Source organism: Botrytis sinoallii (assembly GCF_014898435.1).
Source record: "Botrytis sinoallii strain Bc 23 chromosome Unknown BSIN_004, whole genome shotgun sequence".
NCBI lineage: Eukaryota > Fungi > Ascomycota > Leotiomycetes > Helotiales > Sclerotiniaceae > Botrytis > Botrytis sinoallii.
In genome coordinates this window covers 2,783,887-2,810,493 of record NW_024066031.1, presented here as the reverse complement: position 1 = coordinate 2,810,493, position 26,607 = coordinate 2,783,887, and the positions used below count along the sequence as shown (strand labels likewise).

Here is a 26,607-nt window from a genome sequence, read left to right as displayed (position 1 = left end):
CATTCGTTTCTAGTGCAAAAGGAGATCTCGATGATTTCGGGTTGTATGTATCCGAGTGTTAGTGTTTGATTAATTTGTCCGTCTGCTGTTTATTTGAAATAGGAATTTATGTTGTTAACCCAACAAGCAGGATTTGATCACGGCTGTGACGATGGCATTTTTGCCCTCGACATAAACTGTTCTCGTGCCATCGAATCTTGACGTAACCTATATTCGTGCAATCCACCCTTTCGATGCCCAGCCTCAAGGCCCAGATGATCAAGTATGTCGAATCGTCCCTTGCGGCCGTCCTTTGCGGCCGGAAGATCGAAGTCAATCTTTCTGGAAGTGGCCCCAGAGAAATTCAGCTTACACTCAAAATTGGTGATGATTTGTCGGTTCCGCATGATTTTTTCCGTTACTTTCCGAAGCAAGTATTGTTTTTGCTACCGTAGAAAGGGCAATGTAATGATAGAACGGCTGCTATCGATACATCGAAGGTTTGGTAAGGAATTCCAACGATGGGTCTGCTCGCGCAAGTAGTGAGCGTATCCTTGAGGATCACTTAGGAGCCTGCAGCATGAATGTCTCGCTTCCCCTGCTTCCTATGTTACCAGATTGAATCGTTGATGACGCCATGTCATTGATTGGATTGTTGTCTGTCTGTCCGTGGATCTCTTTCTCTACCCTGTGCACCACATCATCATCAGATTTAAGTTCGCCCACGATACTTCCCCTCCACTGCGATTCGCGTATATGTGGCACCAAGTTTGCATTCGATTCAATCGCATCAGGAACGGTATTGATGGATAGTACTTTCGTCAAATTATGAGAAAATCTCTGAATTTCCGGCTTTTCGGTCACTTTGGCGAGCAGAAGAGCTGCATATTGACGTTGAGAGTTCGGTGTCTGACTCAATGTCCTCACGAATATATCAAATGGGTCTTGACAAATGCCATATATTTCGTGTGGAATTTGTGATCCATAAGCTTGCATAACGTCTACCATAGAGTTACCAATCTCGAAAATCTTCTCGAAAATACCCATTCCATGAACTTCTATACTTGCGATGGGTACTGAGGATATGACACTCAGGAGAGAGTGAGCGATGCTTAGAGGATATCGAAAAGTCATGCTTTCATCGACGGCAGTGGAAGAGAGCAAGCCTTGACGCATCGAAGATTGCCAAACAATCAAGCGGAGCCATTGCTGGGTAACGAGAATATCAGCTTTCTGTATGGTAGTAAGGGACAAGTGAGAAGGGTGAGGAAGATTTAATTGTTGTTGAAGCGCTGTGTACCTAAGAGTCGAAACTGGCGCATCAGAGGCTTCGTTCCAAGAGTCTACAAAGCTAGAGTCTAACAGATGGTAAGATTGTACTAGGTGCATAAACCCAGAATGAATTTCCGGGCTTTCATAATCATGTAGAGTTGAGGGCAGAGCCGGTGTCTTCGAAAAGGTGAGAGGCTTGTGACGTAGAATCGCAAAAGACCTAAGGCTGTTTTAGAACCTCAAATCTTTAGATGGAGTGGACTTACCTTTCTGTAACATATAGAATCCAAAATGTTCGTCTACGGCACAGCTCTTCAGCAGGGTGAAGACCGGAATATTTATGCTCTTCATGCAACCCTATATCTTGAGCCATTGTCATTGCTTCTCTCAAATAGTACCAAGATTTCCTAGACTGATTCAACTCGAAAAATGCAGTCGATACGAAATATGAAGATATAACAGCAGACAACGATTTATCTTCGATGAAGTCATAAGCCCGTCGAATCATTATACACTCGTCAAGGAAGAATCTTCCAGCAGTTTCCCACGAAGGGGGTCCTGGAGCTAGTATGCTTTTACCCGACATATGAGTTGAAGTGATGGCACATAACGAGTAAAGAAGGTTTTTCTCGTGCATTTCCAATGGCCGATTTATTGAGGCTCGCAGAGTGGGCATATGCACTAGAGGCATAATTGGGTAAATGTGCTCAAGAAAAAGATCAAGGCATGTCGGGATTAGATACATGTAGCTCACAGATGTGGGCCTAAATTGATCGGTCGTAAATATGCTATTTGGCTCATCACTGGAAATGGTCGAGATATCCGACATGATTGGATGCCGTGCAGGTCTTCCCACATATGTTTGGGCGGCGGAAGAGCTAGCAGTATCCGAAACCCAACGATCTATATCCACTCTATAACACATATCAGCTGGTGGACAATCGCTAATGGAATGGGATAGAGAGAGGTCACAATCCACGTGACATGGTTGAAATTTGAACATTCTCAAACATTCCCTGAACACCTTCTCGAGTTTGACAATCCTCACCAACCTGGGACAATAGAACTTGCTTTAGGACTACTTGAAATTACTCACGATCCGGGAACGGTACTGCTTCCACCCGAGCCCGAGTCACGGACTTCCGCAAAGTTTTTGATACCCCCGCCATCTTGAGCTCTCAATTCATTGATTACTCTACCATTTCCACGTTTGGGTCCCCTTCTCTTCGGTATGTGCTCTCTTTTGCATGCTAACGATGCATTCCCGCATTGCTTACATGGGAAATTCCCATCACATCGTATTCCTTTGATTGGTCAATGCTCGGAACTCCTTTACTGCATCAAAAAGTGTGGGTATCTGCAAGAAGACTTACTTCTTCTTCGACAATGATCACAAACTTTCCTCAGTGTCGATATACTTGTACACTCTGGAGGCATTCCAACTCTTTATTTGTATCAAAGTCGCCTTATGGTCATTGAGGGATATTTGAGCATACAATCTGACGACAAAAACTCAAAGTTCGGGGCTTGTAAGTTTGTCAGTCCGTTGACGTTTGTAAAAGCGGGGCAGATGAGCTAAGCCTTATATAGACTAGCATGAACTGACCACAAGAGAAGTGGGATTTGTACTACGACGACGATATTGAAAACTCAATTGTCAGAATGTTTCATCTCACGAGACATCTTGCAAGTACTATGATGTACTTCGTCGTTTGAAAAGAGGCTCCGATGCTTATGCGAGAACACGAGGTAGTGCAACATCAACGGTAATCTCCAGTCCAAAGCTTCCGGTTTGTGAAGAGACTTTCAAAGGTGCATATTTGGTGCTATAACTTCAGCAACTAAACCAATGAAAATGAATCAACTCTCGAGATCATGACGGTCAAAATTGGTGATTGACAAGTCTTGTTCCGCAAAGGCTTAAGGCAAAGGTTGTTGAAGTGCCAGGAGAATGTAGCCAGGCACAACATGTCAAAATCTCCTATGAACGTCATTTCTTGAGCCATCCTGGTGTCCCAAGGCCATAGTTCTCGCTTCGGGAGCCATTAGCTGGCTGTACGACTTGACGACAGAATTCTGGCATGAGTGTGCATGTGTGTTGGTAATGTTTTCTGGACGCGATGGACGCAAGGTAAGAGATAATACAGGTAATCCATAGAGTCAGGTGTCGCTCCTACGAGATAGCTCGAAACTAGATACGATAAATCTAATGTGAGATGACTGTAACATTAACTGACTGTTCAATGAAGGTTCGATCATACAGAATTCTTCAAGCCATGATGACGATTCAATCCAAATTTCAAATCGGCAAGTCGGCTTGTATTGAGGCGTCATGAAACACAGTCATAAGGCATCATGAATGAATCAATACCTTCATAATTCTAGTTTACCATGGGTTTGTGAGTGCAAGAATCCCTTTGAAAATTTTGCTTTTCTTAGACATTGGTACATAGATTTACAGGCGAATTTCTGAACAAATTCAAATACGACCTTCCCAAGTTAATCTTTCAGAAAGAAATAATAGAAGCAAATCAACGCCTATACTAAATTATATGTCATATTATTATCAAATCTTTATTCTTTGGCAAGCAATCTGCAGCATTGCTTCTCATCATCTCCTTGATATTCTCAAAATCATCGACATCATCCCAACGTCTCCGGAAGACGTCCGAACCATGGAAAAAGCAACCACAATCAAAGACCACACAGGCTTAGCCAAGTCAAAGTTCAGACTATTGCATTTGAAATCTGGAACTGGAAACCAACAACTTTGTGCGACGATCCGTGTCGAGCCCATGGATAGTGCAGCCGCCAAAGGTTACATCTGCTTGTCCTATGTCTGGGGTACTGAAATTTCCACAGAGCGCATCAAAGTTGATGATAGCGAAGTTTCTATCCATGCGAGCTTACTGACTTGTCTTCGGCACGTCAGAAACCCGCACCACCCGTTGGTTCTTTGGATTGATGCTCTATGCGTAGACCAAAATGATCCGGATGAGATAGCTAGTCAAATAGCAAACCTAGGAGAAATATATTCGAGATGCTCACTTGTTTACGTATGGCTTGGAGCGCCACCCAATCACATTCCTACCACAGGGGATCCGTTTCAATTGATTCGACACTTTTCAGATAACAAGCACTATCATGAGTTAGCTGGGTACTACAAAGCAAACTCTGGACGGATTTGTTTTGAAGAGAACAGTGAATTCCACGATCTCTGGGACAAATTTCTGCTAGTAGGTAATAGCACCTGGTTCACACGAGTATGGACTGTTCAAGAGGCGGTTTTGTCTCCCGATCCTGTTTTGTGCTATGGGAGTTGGCGGTCGACTCTCGAAACGTTGATCTCGGCTCAAAGAAACCGTAAATGTCATACTTTCAATGAAACACAATGCTGCAAGAACAGTCTCGGGGCTTTTCCCAGATCAAAAATCTTAGCTCTCGACCAATTTTTCTTGCAGATTGAATTGATTGAGAGGTTTAGGCAAGATCGTTCGTTGCAAGATCACTCTCTCTATTGCCAGGATACGATACGGGCATTTCCAGAATTAATACACCGCCCTTTCTATGAAATTGTTCTGACATTCTCAAATCGAGTTTGTATGGAGCCGCGGGATAGAATATTCTCGGTTCTTGCTATGGCTCAGTCGTTGATCATGAAATCGTATCGGCCCAACTACAGCGCCAGATGGATCGATTTATATACAGAAGTTTTCAAACTGATGCTGCAAGAGACTGGTAATGATTATCGATGCATGATAGGACCTGCGTTTGGTTCGGATCATTCAAACCTCCCTTCATGGGTTCCTGATTTTTCAGTTACCATACCGCTCGTGGAGGTTGAAGCCGTGATTCGAAGAATCTCATCATCCACGCTGTGTGAGGCATCTGGTAAAAAATTCGGAGTAATTCGAATTCACGGACCAGAACTCTCAATATCAGGACGGTGGGTAGACACAATTTCGACCGTAGGTTCCTTATTGCCGACTGTCAATATTCCGGCGGAGGCGCTGAAGGATATATTATTGAACTGGAAAAGTTTATGCGAAAAAATAGTAGGAATTTGTAGAGAGACTTCTGTTCGTGTGGCTCTATCCCGTGTCATATGTGCTTCGAAGATAGCTGACGGAGTGTCTCTGTATGGACGTCACCATGGATGGAGACAAATCAAGACAAACGATCTTCCTAGTGTGGAAGAATGGAGCCAATTCTTGGGCGGAGATGTGTGGACTTTGCAAGAAGAATACAGAGGGGCATTTGAGATAGCCAGCACGGGCCGTTGTTTCTACATCACGAAAAACGGAAAGATGGGCCTTTGTTACCCACAGGTAAAGGCTGGCGATCAGGTCTGGGTCTTGAAAAATTCCAACTCGCCGTTCGTATTGAGAGAAGTTGACAGTGAAAGTAGCAATGCTCAGCTGTATAGGTTTATTGGGGATTGTTATCTTGACGGAACTATAGATGAAGAGTTTGTTAGAGCGACGAAGGAAGGAAGCTGTATCACTCTAGTTTGAAAAATTCAAACATCTACTTGATCATGAACATGGGTAATTTGCACACTACAGATAGTGAATTGGCAAAATCTGACCAAACATACATTTAGAGTTTAACTTTACTCATGCCTCATGATTCATAAACATGACTCGTCAAATACTTCTTTCAGCGGAGTCAGAAATATACCAGTATAAATAGCCGTCTCCATGAGGGTAATTGAACAAAATGAAATCAAGCCCTCCTCCGCACTGGTATCAATCTCATCGAGAACCACAAAATCCTCATCTTGAAAGGTCATTTTATTGTCTGCATGTCAGAAAATAATTTCAAATCCCAACTTGCATTCAAAGATCACAACAATTTATTCCTGAAACCAAAATCTTCACCATCTTATCGCAAAATTGTCGTTCAGCCCCTCAGAATTTTATTTGGCAATTATATCATCAAAACAATCACCATGTCCTCAAGCCCATCTCACTTCACCTCCAATGAGACGACGCAACAGCCTGCTACATCCACAACATACCAGACCAGCGCAGATTTCACAAGACAGGAGAAACCATATCATTCGAAATCGACAAAGAAGATACAATTTTCGAATATAAGATCCAGGGTGGACGTACGCTTGAAGAGTGTATCAAGGGGTTGAAGAATAGGGCAAACATGGTCGTTCTATATAAGCCCGCCAAGCAGGAGCAGAATTAGAAGATGACTGGAGAGGTATGAAAAGTAATGGGACGCCTGAAGATGAGGTGGTGTAGATATTGTTTGTGGGTGGATGTTTGGGAGTTTCAGCAACTACACTGGGAAAAGACATCATTGCTCCTTTTCAAAAACAAGCAGGAAAAACTGTGACTGAGATATAGAATTTGCTGAAAATCAATCATCATGGCGTTGAAAGTAATATCCTGTGGTATTCAGGGTTACGTATCTACAAAATATATGCAAACCTCGTATAAATCAGTGTAAGCTTCATGCTGAGATTCAAGTGAGTTATGTTTGATCTGTTTGTAAGGTGATACGGTTGATATGTTACAAAATTGAGCGGCACAGCTTTTGACTGAAGACCTCTTTTGACTATGATAGACTTGTTTCTCTCGGCATTCCTTGATATTCAGCAGTTGAAAGCCGGACCGACTTCCTCGCATTCATTTAATACTCAAATTTGTACAATCGTATTTGTCTATCCGCGAGTATTTATTTATTGCCAGAACTTGAATTGAACTTCCATTTGCCATCCGAAATAAGCACAGCACACTCGTACCATTGGCAGGTAAGATACTGATCACACAACGAGATTAAGCAGAGATAGAGCCGGCCAAATATCTTCTCGAGCCAGATTTTATATATAATACACCAAAATCGGATTCAGATTCACAGAAAACCCCCCTCTCTAGACATAATGGCATCGAAAGTGGGGTTTTCAAATGAACTCATGCCAAATGTGTCACAATTGTTCATTCCGCAAGAGAAGATCGCCAGGAATTTACCTACAGAATGTTCTATCTCGTATCTACAATATATAGATCAACTTCACATCTCCCTTTCCACGCCATCGCAAAATAAATTCTCCGCCTCTCTCATCCCAAAAAATCAAGGGACCAAAATCTAGACTCACCAGTTCGTGTTCGCGACCCACTGATTTACTTCGTTTACCTGCAATGTGGAGTCGTCGTCTCGGTACTTACGACGTTTCGTAGATATGAAACGCCTACATCTCCAAATCAGATCCACTGATCTACGCACATTTAAATCTCAATGAGAATTTGAGACAATAAGGGCAAATCAGCCTTGTTTGATGACATGCTCATCTACCGGTATACGTAGGGTTTTTCGGAGAGATTGAGAGACATATTTTTCTACCCTATATGTGATGACTTGGCGTAGATCTGATCTCATGGGTATCTGGAAGCTTTGTGGTACAAGGCGCGCGTCTGTGGAGAAGAAGGTTTGAGATAGAAGATTTGGGGTTCCAGAAGATTTAGAAAAGTATGTTTGATGAGCGGATGTTTCCAATCTGGTAATTCGAGGAGATCATTCGAGACTGAGGTCTTCTTTCTGACACATTCGTCATTTGAACCTTCCGAATAAGTTTAGACTGTTTCCGAGCACAACATTTATTTTGACAGCTGAAGACTATTTAATGTGAGCGGGAGTGAAAGGGGCCTCGCTTAATTGAGCAGGAAATCCATTCCCCACGACCTACCGTTCTTGGAGGATATCAATGCTGTAATACAATTTGACGCTTTGGAATACACGTGTTTGGCATGGCGTTTTCATGCTGCGAGCTACGATGTACAAGTCTCATGTTGTGTACACACAAAGCGGAAGTTTGGAGATTCGTGTTATTTTTCCGTCGGGAGATTGTCGCCGAAGAAAGGCACGTCGCCGTCCGGGATTGAACCTGCAGTAAGTAGTACTGGAAGTACATAAAACAGTTGATGACGAAAGGGTAACATGGGCATGTTGTCGGATCAACACCGACAAGAACTTTTAGATGTCGTAATTGCAACGTGCCTATCCTATCAATAGCTATCTCAAAATTTACGGGTAGATGTAGGTCAAATTGTAGGCTTAGCATACCTGCAATCTGTATGATGTATCTCAACTGCCTACCTATGGACAATGCTTTTGTGACGGGTAAGATTGGGTCGCCAAGACTTGTCTCTCGTCCCGACATGTATGCAGCTATTTTCCGTTTCGAGTGTTACCGAAAGGGCCGAAATATCTTCCCGTTCGAGAATGCATCCTCCCATTTCTACTTAAATCCACATGTGGTTGAAATCCCTTTCAAAAATCCATCACCTCATTTCAGCTCTAAATTTCCTTGGTTATGTGCAATCCAGTAAGTGGCATTCGCATACACGATCAAATTTCCTTTTCCAAACCGTACCTGCAGTTATTCACAGAATGCAATCAAAAAACATATTAAACAACGATATGAATTCATCACAATTTACCGCTTTGAGATGAACCATCACTTAATTCGAAACACGATCTCCACTAGACCCCACACACAAATCGGGTAATCTCTCGAAATCTAATCTAACAAACCTTGTGCCAGACAAGGATCTGCAGCCCTGCCGAACACGTCCATTGCCCAATCTCTCGGATCATCCCCGTTCGAGAAGCGCCAGACCTAAAAGGGGGTAAAGAGCGATAAAAGCGATCTTGTTTTGATTTCGTGATTTTTGAGGAACGCCTGGAATTGGATATAGGAAATCATTTGGGTAGCTTGTGGCTTGAAGTTAGGTAAATTTCAATCTATATGCTACAAGACCTTGTACTAATTGGGATATTTATTCCAATTAGGTTGTTTGTTATAGTGCTTTGCTTACCTTTTTAAAATTATATAAATTGAATATAACACGGCTGGTAATATGTGATGAAGAAAGAAAGTTTCCCGTCAATAAGAGCATGAGTGATAATGTACAGATCCTTGAGTAGCCATGAGGAAAAGAAGAGAGATCCATGCTCTTGCGCCACCGTGGTATTCACACTGTAGCAAAACACGTTGACAAATCGACTTTGAAGCGGATTTCCTGATGAGGATATGATACATCCATGGTAACATCCCGACTGTGAACGTTCCACGATGCACGAAATTGCGGAACCCTGTTAATAAGGCTAGTTCGAGCCAGGAGACCTTTAAATTTGACAGTGCAGGTCGAGACCATGGTCGAAGATTGGCAGATTGCAAGCTTGGCAAAGTTCCGTTCTTATCGTCTTACCCCTCCTCTAATCCATCGCTAGGTAAGGAGAAAGTAACGGGATGAGTTGCAATACTCTGTATCGACTCTAACTCGTGCGAAGCTTCATACATTAGAATATGCACTGTACCTGGCCTGTAGCCACCCCTTTTCCTTCTTCCTGCACGCATGATACCGAAGGATATCTGTACGCGCCCATTGATGTATAAACTACTGCACAACCATGTTGCTTTCCAACTATGTGAAGATTGTAATTACATACACTTTAGCTCAAGAAAGGTTAATATATAAGCCGTGCGAACCCCTGCTTACCATTTCCGCGCTGACCACGGTTCGGTTTCCTGCGCGCTGAAACACGCATAGTCATATTCGTTATTTCTTAACTGTTTAACTCCAGCCTGCCATTTAATACTTGCGGCTCTTATTAAACATGGGCATTAACGACCTTTTCCTTTTCCAGGTCCAGACCAGGATGAAAGTATGCGTTTTTGGTTGAAGTGGCTGACTGAGGAAAAAGTAAGTTTTTCCTGCCTTCATTAGGCTCCATGACGCACTTGGCACGATTCTTGATGCCTGAACACTTTGGATTAGGAAACTTGGAACGAAGGATTCTTGAGAAATTGCTTATTTGAATTTGTTTCTCATCTGGGGCGATTTGCCCATGTCAAAGATATTTGACACAGTGTGCAGGCTGACCCCCTAGGTCCTTCTTTGGCACCTGACTACCTATGATTGATTTCCCACGCACCTCAATCTCCCGACTCGAGACCTAAACCTTTATATATACCTGCCCAAATTGGGATATACATCCACCACAAGATTAAGAATAGAAACAAGTATGTACATGTAATTTGAACCAGCCCTGTGAATTCCAGTGCCGGGATTGAAGAGAAATAGTGCAGCTGAGGCACAGAACAAAATGTTTAAAGATAAAAAAGAAGACAAGAAGGGATCAGTGATACAAGAATTGAATTCCCTGTCAACAGGTAATAAAAATGATATACAGAATGTAAGAAAATGCTCTAGAAAAGAGTTCGGTGCGCAGAAGGTAAAGTGTAAAGCAAAAGTCAAAGTTAAAAGGCGCGCAAAGTAATGGGTATCTTCTAAACAATCAATATCGAAGCGAAGAATAGAAGAGAAATTGAACATCTGTATATGGACAAAGCATATTCGATGATGGATGAATCGAAAAAGTTATAAAATCTTGTGGCTTTGGGGAAATTCGTTGTCGAAAAGTATTTCCGTCTAAGTAAATGATCGGCAAGTCTCTGAAACGTGTTTAATTTCTTCCATCGTTTCGCTTGCCAGAACGTCGTGCCTCGTCCCCCTCTATGGTCCTTTTATCACGTCCAATTTCCGACATTCCAGAGTAGTGACGTTCTCGGTCTCGCTGAGACTGGCTTTGTTGGCTTTGGGTTTGAGAGTGCGCGCGTGGTCTAGAATCGCTTTGTTCGAGCAAAGATGACACAGTGTTCGAGCCGCCTGAATGTCTGCGTGGCTCTGCAGGCCTCGAGGCTTGTTCTTGGTTCTGTGAGTGAACTGGTGAAGTTAGGCTTTGAGTACTGAAACCACTTTCAGTGTGTCTATGCCGACTCGAAGGGCGGCCGTATGAATCAGCTCCACGGGCTGAAACGTCACTGCGGTTCCTTGAATGCCCACGGCGTCTGCTTGATGGCGTACCCGACACCGAAGATCCTGTCTGTGAGAACGAAGGGGAAGTATACTGTGGCAGTGATGTTGGATGCGGGGCTGGTTGTTGCGGCCCTGTCGCTTTTCGTTTCTTTGGTGAAGAAACATGGTCTAGTCAAAAAATTAATACAATGAATTAAAGAAGATTTATGAAAGCTTGCCTGAGGGTGTCGGAGGCTGATGGGTGCTGCTCGTACCTGCTTGTGATGTGGGTGGTTGCCAATGATGAAAGTAAATTGAGGGCGAAGATTGAGGCTCTTGTTGCTGCTGAGCGCTTTGCGATTGTGCTAATGGATGACCAGATTGTCCTGGTAATATTTGCATGTTAGAAGCTGCTGGAGGTGGCTGGATGAGCATTTCTCCTGTATTTAATCTTGGGAGTTGAGAATTTGCAGTCGCTCTAGCTAGGGATCCTGCAGTCTGCCTAGATCTTGAAGCTGGGGACATTTGATAATTGGGAAGAAATCCTGGGCCCGTAGGTCCTATAGGTGTTGAGGGTAAAGTGACAGGCACTGGATGTTGACTTCCAAATACCGGCCGAGAGTCTCCACGCTGCAATTGTTCTGGTGAAGTATGCTGACTTTGCCCAGGCACTAGTTGCTGTTGGACTTGATGCTGTTGCAGTTGATGTGCTTGAGCCATGTAGTGTTGGGCCCATTCTAAGCTAGCGTTAGGTAAATTTCCACCGCCCATTCCGGCAAACACCATGGGAATCATATATGGAGGAATTCCTCCCGTCAGAGACGTTCGTAGCATGTCTTGCTCAATTTTTCTTTGCTCCAACCTCAGTGATTCTTGCCTCGTTTTCTCTTCTTCTTGCTTCCGTTTATCCTCTTCGGCCTTTGCTTGAAGCCAATTCCTCATTGACTCTTCAGCGCCTTGCCATTGTTGAGGTGGAGCTGGTAACTGTAAAGAGCCCGTTGGCTGATTTAATGCCTGGACTGCTTGCTGCGGGGGTTGTGGTGGTTGTGGCAGTGTCATAGGGGGTAATCCACGATGAGGAGTGGACATGTTTGTTGATTTTGTAAGTGCTAAAGAAGGAAGAGATTGTGATGGTGTTGGTAAAGAGACTGAAGAGCTAGTAGTTGTCACCGCCGGGGGGAAACGAGAGCTAGATGGTGGTGTTGGTGGAGAATAGTCATGAAAAGACTTGTAGCCGTGATGGACTGGCTGTTTAATCGTGAGTAACATGTCGGGAAGTAGGCATTCACTGAAGCCAAAAGAAGGGAATAAAAATGTGTGTGAAAGAAAAAGCACCTTTAAAGTGATAACGGCGAGGTGCAAATAGGCAGATGCTGGCAAATGGACCAGTCGAACTTTTATGTAGAACCAGAATCACCCCCCACACTTCTCACCCATAATTGTCAACTCGTACGTTGTAATTGAATGTCTAGGTTCAGCCGTGAGTATCAAGTACTCCAGGTGAATCCGGGATTCGGGATGCTAGTAATCTGTGGGACTGTGGAGCTTGATCTGGGTTCGCGAATCACAGGGCTACGAGTATTGACTCTAGATCAGGAAATTGACAGAAATGTTCTTTGACTGCAGGGACGATCGTCAGGGAAAAAGTTGGTGTGTACACAAAAGTCGTGTGCTTGTCAAAAAGAAGTACAAGATCGACTGGTTGTGAGCCAGAAGAACGGAGCGGAGAGGCAAGCGTTGAAGAATGATCCCACTAAACGCTCAGTACGGATAGTGATAACAACCTTGGAATAGGCAAGTGAAATTGCCGTTGAGCTCGAGATTGTTTGTATAGTGCGGAAAAAAAATTACGCAGGGGTAGGTCGAGGTCCGATATTACAAACAACGAGGATGGTGGGGCAAGTGGAAACCTCGCTTTTCGAGTTTACTGTTTTGACTTTCCATGTCTGTAAAGGGTAATAACAAGGCTTTAAAATGTACTAAATGAACAAGCTCCCGATCTTTCTTATGATGTGGATGGAATGACGCCTTGTCCGAAATGGCAGTGGCAGACCACAGAGATGTGCGTGTGAGAGGAAGGTGCTTGTGTTGCTGGTTCACCAAGGCATCTTGGAATACAAAGTGTAATGTGCCAATGGTCGAATACCAGCTAGGTTCTGGATCCCGAGGCCTGGGGCTGAGATTGGGGTGGAGACGAAGTAGCGGAGTATCTTTGTGAACTGGGGAGGTTGTCCATAGGGCCACAGAAGAAGCAGTCGAATGCATCAATGGAAGCTTATGCCTGCCAAGGCTAGGGTCTTGAATGGTCAGAGCCCATTTCGCGTGCTCGAGGGAATGTGTTCCTGATGAGGGAATTGAGTAATCACAGCATTACCGATATATGTAAGCTAAAAGTTGGTAAGGAGGAAATTTCCTCGCATTTTAGAGTGATCACCCACTCACCCAATACGGTATGCGTATGACTAGGCTGCGTGTTCGCTGGTTGAAGGAGGGGCTATTCAAAGCGCGATCACCTACCTCAAGGTTTGCAGGGATAAAGGGTTGTGGGAGGTGGGAGGTGCATGGCCTGTCATCTATTTGGAGTGCGCGATCATATCCAGGATGAAGGTTCTTCACATCACTGGCATTTCAAAACGTAGTTGGTTGGTCTAAATCTTTTAGTGCCCATATGTCAGGTCGCCCCATACTCGATACAATTGCGAGACTGACTTAGCTCCCACATCAATCTCTTACCTTGTATGATTTACAGCTTTAGGGTCCCTTATAATCAAGCTTTGATTGGTTGCCTTGAAAGATCTGTATTGATCGTTCATCGGTGGTCGTTGAATCCTGTCTCTTTGAAACACAAGGCAGATCATCAAATTCGACCGGGCCGGGTCTGGACCAACCAAATAGGGTCTCGCTTCAAATAAGCATCAAATTTTCGCTAAGCTCCGTTATGAAAGGACCACTTCATCTCCCAGATAATCAAATCTGACCTGATAATGATGATGGCGATGGAATATCATTTTGTCACTTTTTGCTCATTTCAGGATTTGCGAAGAGATTAACTAACCTTACTGTAGTAGGCGAAACCTTATTACCTCGGTATTTACCAACTTTTTCTAGAGCTTGTCACCTAATACTTGATTAGGAGTTAGGAGCTACAAGCCATGTTAGTTTAGTAGTTGGACATCAGAGAAGATACTTCTAATTACCAAAATATGGAGAATTCTTATTTTCCGACAATGCACTGTTCTGTTTTGTGATATGCCAGAACTGTAGGTTCTTGAGTCTCCATTGATTGGCAATCTCCTTATAGTGAAATGGTCAGAGCTTGTTAGTTGGGGGATACCGCGTCAACACATAGCAAAAGACTGGTGAGTATCAAAGCTTCGATGCTCGTGTTACTTGATTTCAAGATTTTGTTTTCCATTCTAGTATATCTGGATACCTGGTACCTGGTAAGTTCCTGTCGAATCTTCTCTAATAGGCACGGTTGAGCTCCCGAGGTCGGCGTTAGATTCAGCTGGTTACATGAAGTAGGGATTTTTAGGCTTCTATTGTTTCCTTTTTGTTTCTAATAGTAATCATCATTGGCAGGGAAACAACAGCGCGTGGAATTGTTGCATATGATTGCATGCTTATTCCTCCATTGTAGAACAGAATAATTGCGAAATACAGTAACCAACCCGAATCTCCTCGATGCAATCAATTTCTCCGAACGGACAGCATCTCAAAGCATCATTAAATTTTAGAAGATCACGGGTGCCGTGGCTTGGCGCCTGCCAACTTTGTAAGAGATGAAGGGGCGTCGGGTAATTTTTGGTGCTGAAGCTTGATGCAACACCCCCGAAATGCTACGTAGGTACTGGCTAGCTTGCTAGCTTTGTGATGCCGTCTATATCTTTGCCTTCAAGATTTTTCATGTGTGCATATGTTGATATTAAATCAATCAAATTAATTTCTACACCGTTGGTTCAAGAGAGACATGAATGGAAAAGGGGTGAGGCGGTGTGTAGTTGTGGAAAAACAGATTTGTTCTCGAAAAAAAGAGCAGAGCCATACGATTACAAAACATTGAATCCCATCCAAGTACAATAAAACAATTCATTCTATCGATATTGAATGTTCGAGAATATTCTTCTCATGACGCATTTCGGGGGGCTAATCTCAAACATTACCAAAGTATTTCGAATATGTAAAATGAATGACCGAAACCTCGGAAGTTACCGAAACCAGAACCAAGTTGAAGTTTTAATGAGCTCTGGTATTGATAAAGCATTAAAGTTTGAAGTCTATCGAATTACTTCGAGTTTTAGGAAGATGTTCAAATTGAGACATTAGAGGTTCTCAAACACCCGTTCAATACCTTGTATCCCATGAACCTGGTTGACGCTTTCCTCGCTCCTTTTAGTCCTTGCTATCCTTTCTTTCTTCTGTGCTTATGAGATTGCTACTGCGAAGGGACGATTATGCATAGAACTCGAGCCTCTAACAGGTCAAAGTGCCAGTCTAATTGAAGCAATTTCAGCCTTCCCGCTCGTGTATAAAACCATGCCGTTGACGAATAGGTCTGTCGGACTTTTTCTCTATTTTTTGAATTCTTGATTACATCTTTACGCTAACACATTGCTATCGCTTTAATCTTGAATGCATCGTACACTGACATAGTCCTCGGATTTGAGTTCCAAAAAGTCCAAGCTGTAATGCCCGAATTCGGAGGTGTAGAATTTCCTTACGACTCGACTTCAAGTAAGCTTGAGCGAATCATACCAAGTTTGCCTCTGTCGACATCCAGTTGAGCACTCTTCTAGCGGGGTTCGATATACAGACTTCTTTGACCAAACCTCCTTGATGCTGTCAGTCCGCTCCGTCACGTGTGAAAGATGATCTAGATTGAGGATATCAACTTTTCGAATCAAATGTTGTAGATCTCGTTAAAATCATACGATTCTAGACAATGTAGATCTTCTTGAATCATACGATTTCTCTGCCTTTTATATTAAAAATCGGGACAAAAACCCACAATGAGAAAGTTTTTACTCAGGAATACCTAGGTATTTCATACTTGCTGTTATTACTGCCCAAAAGAAACACATTCGGAACGGGGAACAAGGTGTTCGGAGATCTGCAAGTTTGCAACTCTAGGCGAAAGCCCGTGCCCGATTTATCACAACCGACACCATTTGACAGGCCATCCGATAAGAATCTGCGCATCCTCGCCAAATAGCATTGTGTCGATCATTCTCTCGCCTTGCACTCGTAACGTTTTAACTTTGAGTTTGAAGATCCTTAGCAGTGGCGAATCAACAACCCATCTTTGGAGTTTTGGGGTCGATCAGATACCAAATAGATTCTAGCTGTAATTCAGAAAGGGCTAAAGACGTCTTCCATAGACCAATGCGATCTTGATACGATACACGTCCTCGACCAAATCTCTGCCTCACTCGGTACATCTCCTCATGTGGAAACCCCGCTTCGATTGACATAAAATGGGGCACCTGGACCGATTGATACCCCTCCAACCGCCAAAAGGAAAAGAGAGCTTGTGTGCCTGAGGACTTGAGATGCTGATTTGTTGGCCTGATATTTCCACATTAATAGGCGGATGTGTCTAGTCAGTAAACACGATTACCTGTTGAACCACCAAAGTTCATAAACAATTCCGCACCAACATGAGACCATACCTTCAGGTAACCTCAAAAACACACATTCAGCCTTGAACAGTGATGATCATCTTACCACTTCCACAACGAGCGATGTCGTCGTCTAATGATGCCTTGCGTCTTAGTCACAAATTATATATGCGCCACTCAGTACCGGTCAAGAAAGCCTCTAGGGAAGAGTGCGAACGGACGTTGCCCCGGAAAATTTCCAAGTGACCGGTGCCCTAAGCTGCCATGACGCCGCTCCGAGTCAGCCATGTGCTCGGAAAGCGCCTGGAGCCTAGTGGTTCAGTGACTACATAGCTCTGAGATCGACACTGCCATCCATTCTAATGACACCAGTTTCCACGTCAAAAAGCCTCAATAGCTGAGCCACAAAAGATTGCGTCTGCCACTTCTAGTCGTACCCACATCCTCCCTCTCCTAAATTTTGAAGTCCGTGTTTTGAGAACATTAAGTACTGTCTCGAATCGAAGCTCGATTCATATTCTCCATCTTTCCAACAACGTCTTGGCTCTGATGCGCTTATATCTGTGTTGATGAAAAAAAAGGCTAGGGCAAAAAATAGCACAAAGTCAATCGAAACTACAGCCATTTACTTCTGATGCTCAGTCACAACAAAGTTCTCAATTGTAGCTGAAATACGAGCACGGTATGATTGATATCGTCACTATACAAGTACACCATATTTTAAAGACTTGGGACTGCTAGAATCTTGTGGGTAGTATATCCAGCGGAGACGAGGTCTTCAAATGTTCAGTCTTCTTGTGTTTCAAGATATTATGCATTCCCGCACTGAATCACAAAGCGTTCTGTAGACGGCGAGGAGGGTGAAATTGCTAGTCCACCTTATGTTTTAGTCTAGCTAGCTGATTAAATACGTGCAAAAGGCTTTTCTCTTCTACTGTCTCAAAAAAGCCTGCTTACAAGCACAAAATCTATGTTGGTAATGACCATCTCCGAAGTTTTGTCTGCCACACTCAGCGCAAATTCTACGACCAGGAAGGATTGATGGGCTAGAGACAGGTAATCTGATATAATCTGTCCCAGGAGCATTCGTACAAATTGCTTTCAATTTCTGCTAACTTCATACCCATATTTCTACCCACTCAAATCCCACTTGCATTTCATTTCCATTTCCACTTTCCATTCCCATAGAAAGATCAGCCACATCCTCATACCTCAATGTACATCCACAAAACCAATTCAAAAGTCTAGCCACAATTCGGGCCAAGAATTATACAGCAACCATCTACTCAAACATTGGAGGAGTATTTGCCAAGAACAGCAAATCATAATATTGTAGTGCATCTTCAAGTTCCCCTTTTTCAATTTCTGATCGATTGGTGCCATGAATGCTACACATGGCAGTCACCGAAATAATTTTACAGTAGGAATACACTCGCCAATATCACAAGTAGCTCGATATTGTTCCATGATTCCTTCCGCATACTATAATGTAGGTATGATTTCTGATTGGACAACAGAAATCCATCATACCAATACTCACAATAAAATTCAATAAAATACCCCCATGCCCCCATCATTCATACTCCATAGTGCTCATCCCACGACAAAGAAAAGATTTCAACCTTCTTTTCATCTATTTTTCTACTACAATAACAGCATCACATACCTTTCCTTGTGCAGGTTTACTTAATTACTCTGAGTATCTCCATTTGACTCGTCACCTGCTACAATTATGATCTCCCACAAACTATATCCTCGAATAGCATTTTGGATAGATATCGAGTCTACTCGTAACATTTCTTTCCACAATTTCTAAGAGCTCAAAGAGTTCCATTGAGATTGATGACCGAAATTTGGACAGATTACGCATAGATTCCTACACAAGCAACCCAGAAATTTAGCCCCAAGCTATATTTCCCGTTGCATCTAGAAGAACACTTATGTATGTTGGCAAGCGATTTACGTTTCTTTTGTTCGAAAGTGGAGAAGGTGAGGTATCATGAATTTTTCTTAAATACATAATATGTTCTTCCCAGCGGAATTTGATCGAATGACGGGAGTATAATTACATTCATTTAGTGATAATTTCAATACTTAATACGACCGCTCTCGCGGTGCGTATATCCATAAATACACACGTTCGAAATCCGTAAAATCTGCTGTGAAGACATTTTCCACCTATTCACAAGCGACCCATGAGTATGAGATACTCTCTGTGGAAATTAGAAATGATTCAAGATGCTCGATCAGTAATCTTGTATCACATAAGACGGTATCCTTCATCATCTTCTCTCCACTGCAAGCTACGTTTCCAATTCAAAATTAACACACAAAAATCTCTCGACCCCTTCTTAATCGCGAAGCAAGCGAGAAGCATCATAGAGAAAATTCAGAATAAATAAGCATAAATCTACAATCTGTTGGACATGTATCATGAGAGAATATTCCTCAACATCAACATGCGCCTCTAAATACCCTACCCATAGTCCGAAATTCACAACTCGACCTCATAACCCATGCCACCTTGACAAAAAAGTATCAAGTATCGTGTACACATACAAGCACACTTGTTGAAGCCCTACCCTTGTGAGATCTTTGAAATCTCACTAGGTTCTATTCGCATTCCCTTTATATTTATAATCCTAGGTATAAGGATTTTGAACAATGTGTGCAACGCACATTAGAATTTTCCTCCTCATCTGATTCCAGAAATTGAAAGTAACATGACTCTTTTGGGAATACAGACAAACCTGACTATAAGGGCCTAAAAATTTCAAGGCCTAAATACCTGTATACAGAGATTACTCATATATACAATTTCAGTCTTGGTATTTAGTTTCGTTTTATATCTCTAGTTTTGTTTTATATCTTCAATCTTTTCATTTTTATTAAATAGATTATATGAATTTATTATATAATAAGCTAAAGCTTGGGTCATTTTCATTAATTTTTATAAGAGTATTAAGAAAATTAAGATTATATATTCTTATATAAAGGAATATCTATTTAAGTCAATTTTATAATATAAATTTTTAGGAAATCTAAAAATATATTTATATAAAGAGGATGCTCGTATAGCCCATGCCCGTATAGCCAGGTCTGACTGTATTATTGAATATTCGACCTCATAAATATTTCTTCTCGCTTTCAATGTTAATCCACTATGATTGTACCCCTCAATTTCCACACAATACTCTCATAATCCACGAGATCTAAAAAATCCTCTCGAGAATAAGGAAAAGAGGAGCGCGGAAATCTTTCACGGGATCTTAGTATAGATATTTTCTCATAGTTTCTAGAGAATTCTCTCCCCCATTCTCCCTTCCTCTCGTTTGGAGAAGCTAGAATCTCATAATCTACGTCAGAACCTTTATCAAGATATCCTTATTCCTACAATATGATTGTTTATTATAATTCACGAGATGAATGATCGAACCCCTTCTAATAAATATCATAACACATTATCCACATCACATCACCGCGTCATCACCTATGTCTTTCTTTCACTATTACTATTATTACCCCCTATCAACAGAGTAGACTAAACGAGGTATTCATTCCCCTCTCCGTTCAGACCCTTCTGAGTCCTCTACCTAATATCAAAGATTCCCAATCATATCATATCATATCATACAGCATTCTCTACCTACCTAGGTAGCTAGCTAGATAAGTACTCATACATCTCGACTACACTGATCAAATACGCATCATACATACATGCAGCTCTATCCACATAAACACAATTACATATCTATATAACAACAAAAATAAAAACAGTACCACAGTCTTAACTATCCTTCCTCATTACAAAAACTTCTCACAGACTCGAGCTCCCGATAGAAAATAACGAGACATGAAAACCCCAAACAATACAATCTTAGCTACAACCACATCTCAACGTCCACATCGTACACCCATTACTCATTCCTACACACACAACCTCTCCCTTCCTCTCCTTGCTTCCTCTGAACCTCCAGACCATAGATACTCTCCCTATCGATTTGAGAAGGATACGGATGACATAACACCCACGATGATAGGTCCCAAATGTCAATATTGTATTCTACCTAAAGAGTTAACTATTGTACACAGATAGTAGAGTAGGCCTTAAATAAATGCTACCGAAAGAGATAGTCTCTTTCGCATTCGCTCAGGTTTGATACAGCGGCCATTGAATTGAAGTCTTTCACCTACGTTCATACACTCTCCGCATCTTCCTCCTCTAATTCCAATTCCAATTCCAATCCCAATCCCAATCCCAACCTCAACTCCAAACCCCTAAAACCCCCAAGTAACATCCTTCCCCCTTCCCCCTTCCCACTCTCCCATCCCTCCATCCCCCACAAATACCTCCATCTCGTCCAAAACAACCCCCCCAATTGCAAAACACTTACAAAAAAACAACCAATTTCGTAAATCTTCACTACCTAGGTACACATATCTCACATATATCTCACATCCACCCCTTCATCCTTCCTTTATCCATTATCCATTATCCATTATCCATTATCCATTATCCATTATCCATTATCCATTATCCATTATCCATTATCCATTATCCATTATCCATTATCCATTATCCATTATCCATTATCCATATTTCAACTTTCCATCTCCATCTCCATCTCTACTTACCTATCTAATAAACATCTACATCATTCAAAATCTATCATTCAAAATCTCTCATTCCATCTTCTTCTATTCACCCCATTCACTCATTCACCCATTCTCCTCGCTATTTATAAAATATTCATAAATAAATACCTATCCATATATATTCCCTAGATATCAGATATCCCGATTCCCCCCTAAGATCTCTTTATATGAACCTACAACCTACAACCTACAACCTACAACTATCACTTAAACCTCTCATTTTCATTTCCTTGTCCTCTCAATACTACATCTAACTTTCAATCTCTAACCCTCATTTTACTTTGCTTGCTCTACTATACTATCTGTATATATTATTTACACATTACAATCGCAATCACTATCTACTCCCCTATTCCCATTCAAATCCCATTCTTATCTATACAACCAACCTGCCTTGCATTTCTCCCTTCCCTTCCCTTTCCCTTTCCCCTTCCCTTTCCCTTTCCCCCTCCCCCCTCCCTTTCCCCCTCCCTTTCCCCTATTCTTTCCCCTATTCTTTCCTAAACCTCAACCCTCAACCCTCAACCCTCAACCCTCAACCCTCAACCCTCGACCCTCGACCCTCAACCCCATATCCAAATTTCCTCACCTCACCTCCCCATCTCCCCCTCTCTCCCTGCCTTTCATCATCCACACTACTAAATATTCAGTAACCTATCTTCCTATCCATCCCATCTTAGCCCCCCTCCCTTCTCTCCCCTCTCTTCCCCTCATAAAAACCCCCAAATCCCCAAAAAGGATAATATAAAAAAGAACACTACAACTAACTACCCACTTATGCACAAATCAATCAATCAATCAATCAAAAGCTGCACGCACACTTTCAAAACCAATCCCTCTTCTCTCAATATCTTTCTTTTGAATTTCTTCTATCTGCTATCTACTATACTATCTATCTCCTTTAAACTTCCTTACTTCTCACCTCCCCTCCCCTCTCCCTCATAGTATCTCACGATATACGATACAATACATAATACAATTAAAGCTCTCCATTGTATCTTTTCTTCCCCCCTCCTCCATTCTTCATTTTCAATCTCCCCCTCCCCCTCCCCTCTCATCAAAATCCACAATCCACATCACACGATCCACGCACCTCAACTCTAATACATCATTCCCCTCATCTTCATCCCAAGAACAATTACACCTCTCTAACAAAAGACCAATTAAGCCCAATACCCCTTCTCTTCCTCTCTCCATCCATTAATTACCCTCTCTTCTTCTCTTAACCATCCATCCATCCAACTCCTAGTCCAATTCCAATTAGTAACCAGGCAGTCAATCTCCTGTAGGCAAAAAGAAACAGATATATCTATAGCCATTCGACCATATATCCTGCCTTGGAACCCCTCTTTCAGTCAGAGATTATAAAAATACAGTAAAGAAATAAGCCCCATCTCCCTCTCTTTCTCTCCTCCTCAAAGAGAGCCAACAGATTAAAACAACTATAATAAAATCCCATCCCAAACACGTATGGTATAATGCAGTAGTAAAAAGACGCTCTTGCAGCAACTCCGACGAGAACAAAAATAAAACAAATAAATAAGTGGACAAAATACCACCAAAACATCAAGGCATTAAAACAAAGGAAAATATTCATCGTGTCAGTCATACATTGATAAGATGTATGACTATGTGATATCGATTTTATAAAATCGAATGGGGTATCTTCTCTTCTCTATTATTGAATCGCAATTCAACTTCTCTTCTTCCCTCGATGTAATTTCCACTCTGCTTTCGCGACCTTCATCAATAATTCCTCATCCTTGACTGGGATCCAACTGGTGAGAACTTTCATTGAACTTTCGAAATCACTATCGAGTAATATATCTCTCGTGCCATCGATTAATGCGGCGCTAGTAGCATGAATGACATCCAAGCCACCTGCAAATGGTCTTTCTTTGCTATAGGGTAAGGATTGATCTTCATCTCCTAGAAGCATAAAGACATCCCAAACGCGGAGTTGAGCTGGGAAAGGAATGGAATAATTGAAGAGAGTGAGATACCATCGAGTACCGTATGCTGTAGGTTCGATGCCAAGTTCGTTCTATCACAGTCAGTATTGTATGTAAAAAGTAGGACATCAAGTACTTACCAGCTTAGCCGAAACCTCGCCATTGTCTAGCCACGTAGTTGCAAACTCATCTAAAGCAGCCATCAAACCCGGAAATCCTGGTTCGTATAATTTCTCCAGCCCACGCAAAGTCCACATGCGTACTAGCATCACAAAACATTTCTCTTCGTCATAATAACACAGAAGAGTAGCTGCCAATGATGCCATACCCTGAACATAGCCAGTAGCGGGAAAGTATAGTGATAAAGCGTGAAGAACTCTAAAGAGTAATCTCTGACCTCCTCTATATCTTCGTCTAAACATGATGTGACTGTTGATCGTCCGAGGAACATCAACATCGATTTGAACATCATCTGCCGAACTTTGATCTTGTAGCTTATGGAAAGCTTGGATTATATCTCCCTCTTGTGCGCTGTCTTCCCTCTTCTTTGCTGAACTAGCAAGAAAGGAATACCATGCCGCAGAACGCCAACGATCTGGTATCCCTTTCCATGTCCTTTCTATTAATTTGGAATTTTTGGTGTCGAATTCGAAAACCATTCCTTCTCCATCCTTGCCCTTTATTATTTTAGCCATTCTCCTCCATTTCTCTGTTCGTTCCGATTCTTTCTTCTTCATCAATTCTGCCCCTTTCCCCCCTTCCACTTCTTCAGCAATATCCGCCAAGCCAGGAGGTAGAGTCAACATGTCACCAGCTTCGTCCATCCACCTTCTATCTTTATTTCCTGGTAATCGATTGGCAGCTTGTCTGAGTTGAGAGCTTCGCGAACTTCGTATTGACGCATTATCCCCTTGTGTCCTTTTCAACGACCTCGCAGAAACCTTTCGACTAGGGGCACGCCTCAATCCCTTCTGGGAATTCGCGGTAGATGGCGATCGACCAAATGTTCGTTTTCTTCGTGGTGCCTCGGAAGCCAATTGAAGTACAGTAGACACCCGTTGTGGTGGTTTGGGTTCTGGCGTGCCGGGTCTGGTGGTAGTCCTCCCGCTATTAATGAAACCATATCTATCGACATCTTTCCCATTCACATCTTCCCAATCTTCGATGCCTCCCGCCAGCTCGGCCGGTCCTCTATTCGACAATGCGCTCGCGGATCGTTGTGGTACACCAATGCCATTGGGAGTCAAGTAACTGTTTGCCCTAAAATTAATTAGTGGAGAGCGCAATCATCAGTAAGCAGTTCCACACTCACGTAACAGGTCTTTCGGGTATCGAATCCCCTCCGGCTGTTATACGATTGTCAATTGTGTCGTCTTTCCCATCACGCCAGTCAAAGCCCGACCCCGACTCATACATAGATCTGACCTTTTGCGACTCCATTTCCAAATCGTCCGACAATACTTTGGTCGATGGCGACGTTGTGGCTAACATAGAAAAGCTAGGTTGTCTAATGAATGTCTCTCGTCAGCACAATTAGCTGGTACGCTACGGGGCTTTGATCCCACCCACCTTCGCGTCGCATTTGTGCGCGCTTGAGCATTTACTGGCTTTCTTCCCCCTAACATGATACTCCCTCTTTTGGAAAAAGACATAGATTGCATAAAATCGTCTTCTAATAAACTTTCACCTGGGATTGGAGTGGTAATGGGTGAAAATTGCTCGTCTGGGATCTCTATAGATTTACCAGTCTTGGTAGGGCTTTTGGAATTGCCATTTTTCGTTTTCCAGCGTTTCAGGGACCCTGCAGAAGACCCCAAGCTTTCATTTTTCATAAAACTTGGAGATTTTAGTGATGCGGGTGATTGCACATCGCTCAATTGAACTTGTGGAGTGGAGCTTGTGCTGCTTGGTTCTGCCATAGCCACTTTTGAATCAAAGTTTATATTGATTCCCAAGACATTGTCATTATCGACGGTATTAATAGAGTGACGATTAATAGAACCTCCTTCACAATCTCGAGCACTTGTACTGGTGGTAGGGGCAAGACCAGAATCTCTCTTTGTATTATCCTCCTTCTTCAAAGCTCCGAGTTCATGACCTTGGTTAAGTAGTGATCGTGGCCGAAATGCAGGATGCGTATCTGTGGGTGGAGAAAGTGGAGGTGCAACAGTAACGGGAATTGGTGCCCTTGCTCCAGGGAACATATCTTCATATCTCATCGCAATTAGCTCTGACGGTGGCCCTGGTAGTCCCTCATTATTGGTTGGTATATTGGTCGTAACTTGTGGGGTACCGGTATTAGGATTAGGATTAATATTGTTTTTGGTATTATTAGATGACTTCTTTCGAATACTTCTAAAACTTCCGAATCTTTGAACATTGAGTGCCATGGTTCATTATTTGAGGCGAAAGGGTTCGAGTTTGTTTGTTTAGTTGTTTTGGGGTTGTTTTGTTGTGGAGGGAGGGAGGGAGGGAGGAGGGAGAGAGGGAGAGAGGGAGAGAGGGGAGAGAGGGAGATAGGGAGAGAGGTGAGAGGAGAGAGGAGAGGGAGAGGGAGAGAGGAGAGAGGGAGAGAGGGAGAGAGGGAGATAGATTCAAAAGACCCGAAGAATTTGTGCCGGCAAGGTAACTCGTCGTATATTAGAAAATTTCACCTCGAAAATGTAGATTGAGGAAAGTTGAAGAAAATCTGATAGATTATGAGATGGACCAATTCTTCTTCGCCTTTTGGATTTAGCAATGTTACTTTTCGGTGCTCTGGTCGTAAGATATCAATGTTGTGATGCAGGTGTTGTGTTATACTATGCAGCGGCTTGCAGGTGGGCACTTTCTGTGATTTGATATGATGATTGTAATGCTGTAGCGCTGTGTTGTAATCCTGGGCAAGCTTCATGTAGGTATGAAAGGTAGACAGACGGATTGGAATAAGTGCTCGGGTTGAAGTAGATAGTTGGATTGGAGGAGGTGCTTTTCTTCTCTTCGGCTTGATATTCCAAAGCTGGAGGTAGTTCGGATGTAGATTTCAATTGTCCTTATTAGAGGGAACTTGGAAGAATCAGAATCTTTGATATATTCTGTAGAGATGTAACCTTGAGATCCGTGTACTCGATCAATAGATAGTAAACAAAGTATTGATAGTGAAAAGATCAACGTTTTGTTTTTCCTCTGTTAGATATCCATATGTAGCTGAAATAATTGAGGTGGAAATTTGATTCTTGAAATCGATATTCGAATATCGATTATCTCAATCAACTCGTTCTCTCGAGGTCACCGTTCATTCATATACAGTCGAGAAGAAAGAGCAAAACATCATTT

At 42.4% G+C, this 26,607-nt stretch overlaps 5 protein-coding genes across 5 annotated transcripts; 2 read left to right on the top strand and 3 right to left on the bottom strand.

The window, feature by feature from the left end:
• Positions 1-540: 540 nt before the first annotated feature.
• On the bottom strand, positions 541-2,688 carry EAF02_003235 (uncharacterized protein; the record flags this gene model as incomplete). The annotated part of the gene is made up of 4 exons (XM_038899283.1): positions 541-1,471; positions 1,518-2,165; positions 2,348-2,555; positions 2,625-2,688. The coding sequence occupies 4 exons, from the start codon at positions 2,686-2,688 to the stop codon at positions 541-543; spliced, it is 1,851 nt and encodes a 616-aa protein (XP_038761571.1).
• A 1,238-nt stretch (positions 2,689-3,926) lies between these two features.
• On the top strand, positions 3,927-5,765 carry EAF02_003234 (uncharacterized protein; the record flags this gene model as incomplete). The annotated part of the gene is made up of 1 exon (XM_038899282.1): positions 3,927-5,765. The coding sequence occupies one exon, from the start codon at positions 3,927-3,929 to the stop codon at positions 5,763-5,765; it is 1,839 nt and encodes a 612-aa protein (XP_038761570.1).
• Positions 5,766-6,202: 437 nt separating this feature from the next.
• EAF02_003233 (uncharacterized protein) lies at positions 6,203-6,394 on the top strand (the record flags this gene model as incomplete). Its single annotated transcript, XM_038899281.1, has 1 exon — positions 6,203-6,394. One exon carries the CDS (start codon positions 6,203-6,205, stop codon positions 6,392-6,394), a length of 192 nt encoding a protein of 63 aa, XP_038761569.1.
• Positions 6,395-10,734: 4,340 nt separating this feature from the next.
• Positions 10,735-12,335, bottom strand: EAF02_003232 (uncharacterized protein; the record flags this gene model as incomplete). Its single annotated transcript, XM_038899280.1, has 2 exons — positions 10,735-11,255; positions 11,306-12,335. The coding sequence occupies 2 exons, from the start codon at positions 12,333-12,335 to the stop codon at positions 10,735-10,737; spliced, it is 1,551 nt and encodes a 516-aa protein (XP_038761568.1).
• A 10,698-nt stretch (positions 12,336-23,033) lies between these two features.
• On the bottom strand, positions 23,034-25,682 carry EAF02_003231 (uncharacterized protein; the record flags this gene model as incomplete). Its single annotated transcript, XM_038899279.1, has 4 exons — positions 23,034-23,384; positions 23,433-24,552; positions 24,605-24,799; positions 24,862-25,682. 4 exons carry the CDS (start codon positions 25,680-25,682, stop codon positions 23,034-23,036), a joined length of 2,487 nt encoding a protein of 828 aa, XP_038761567.1.
• Positions 25,683-26,607: the final 925 nt, after the last annotated feature.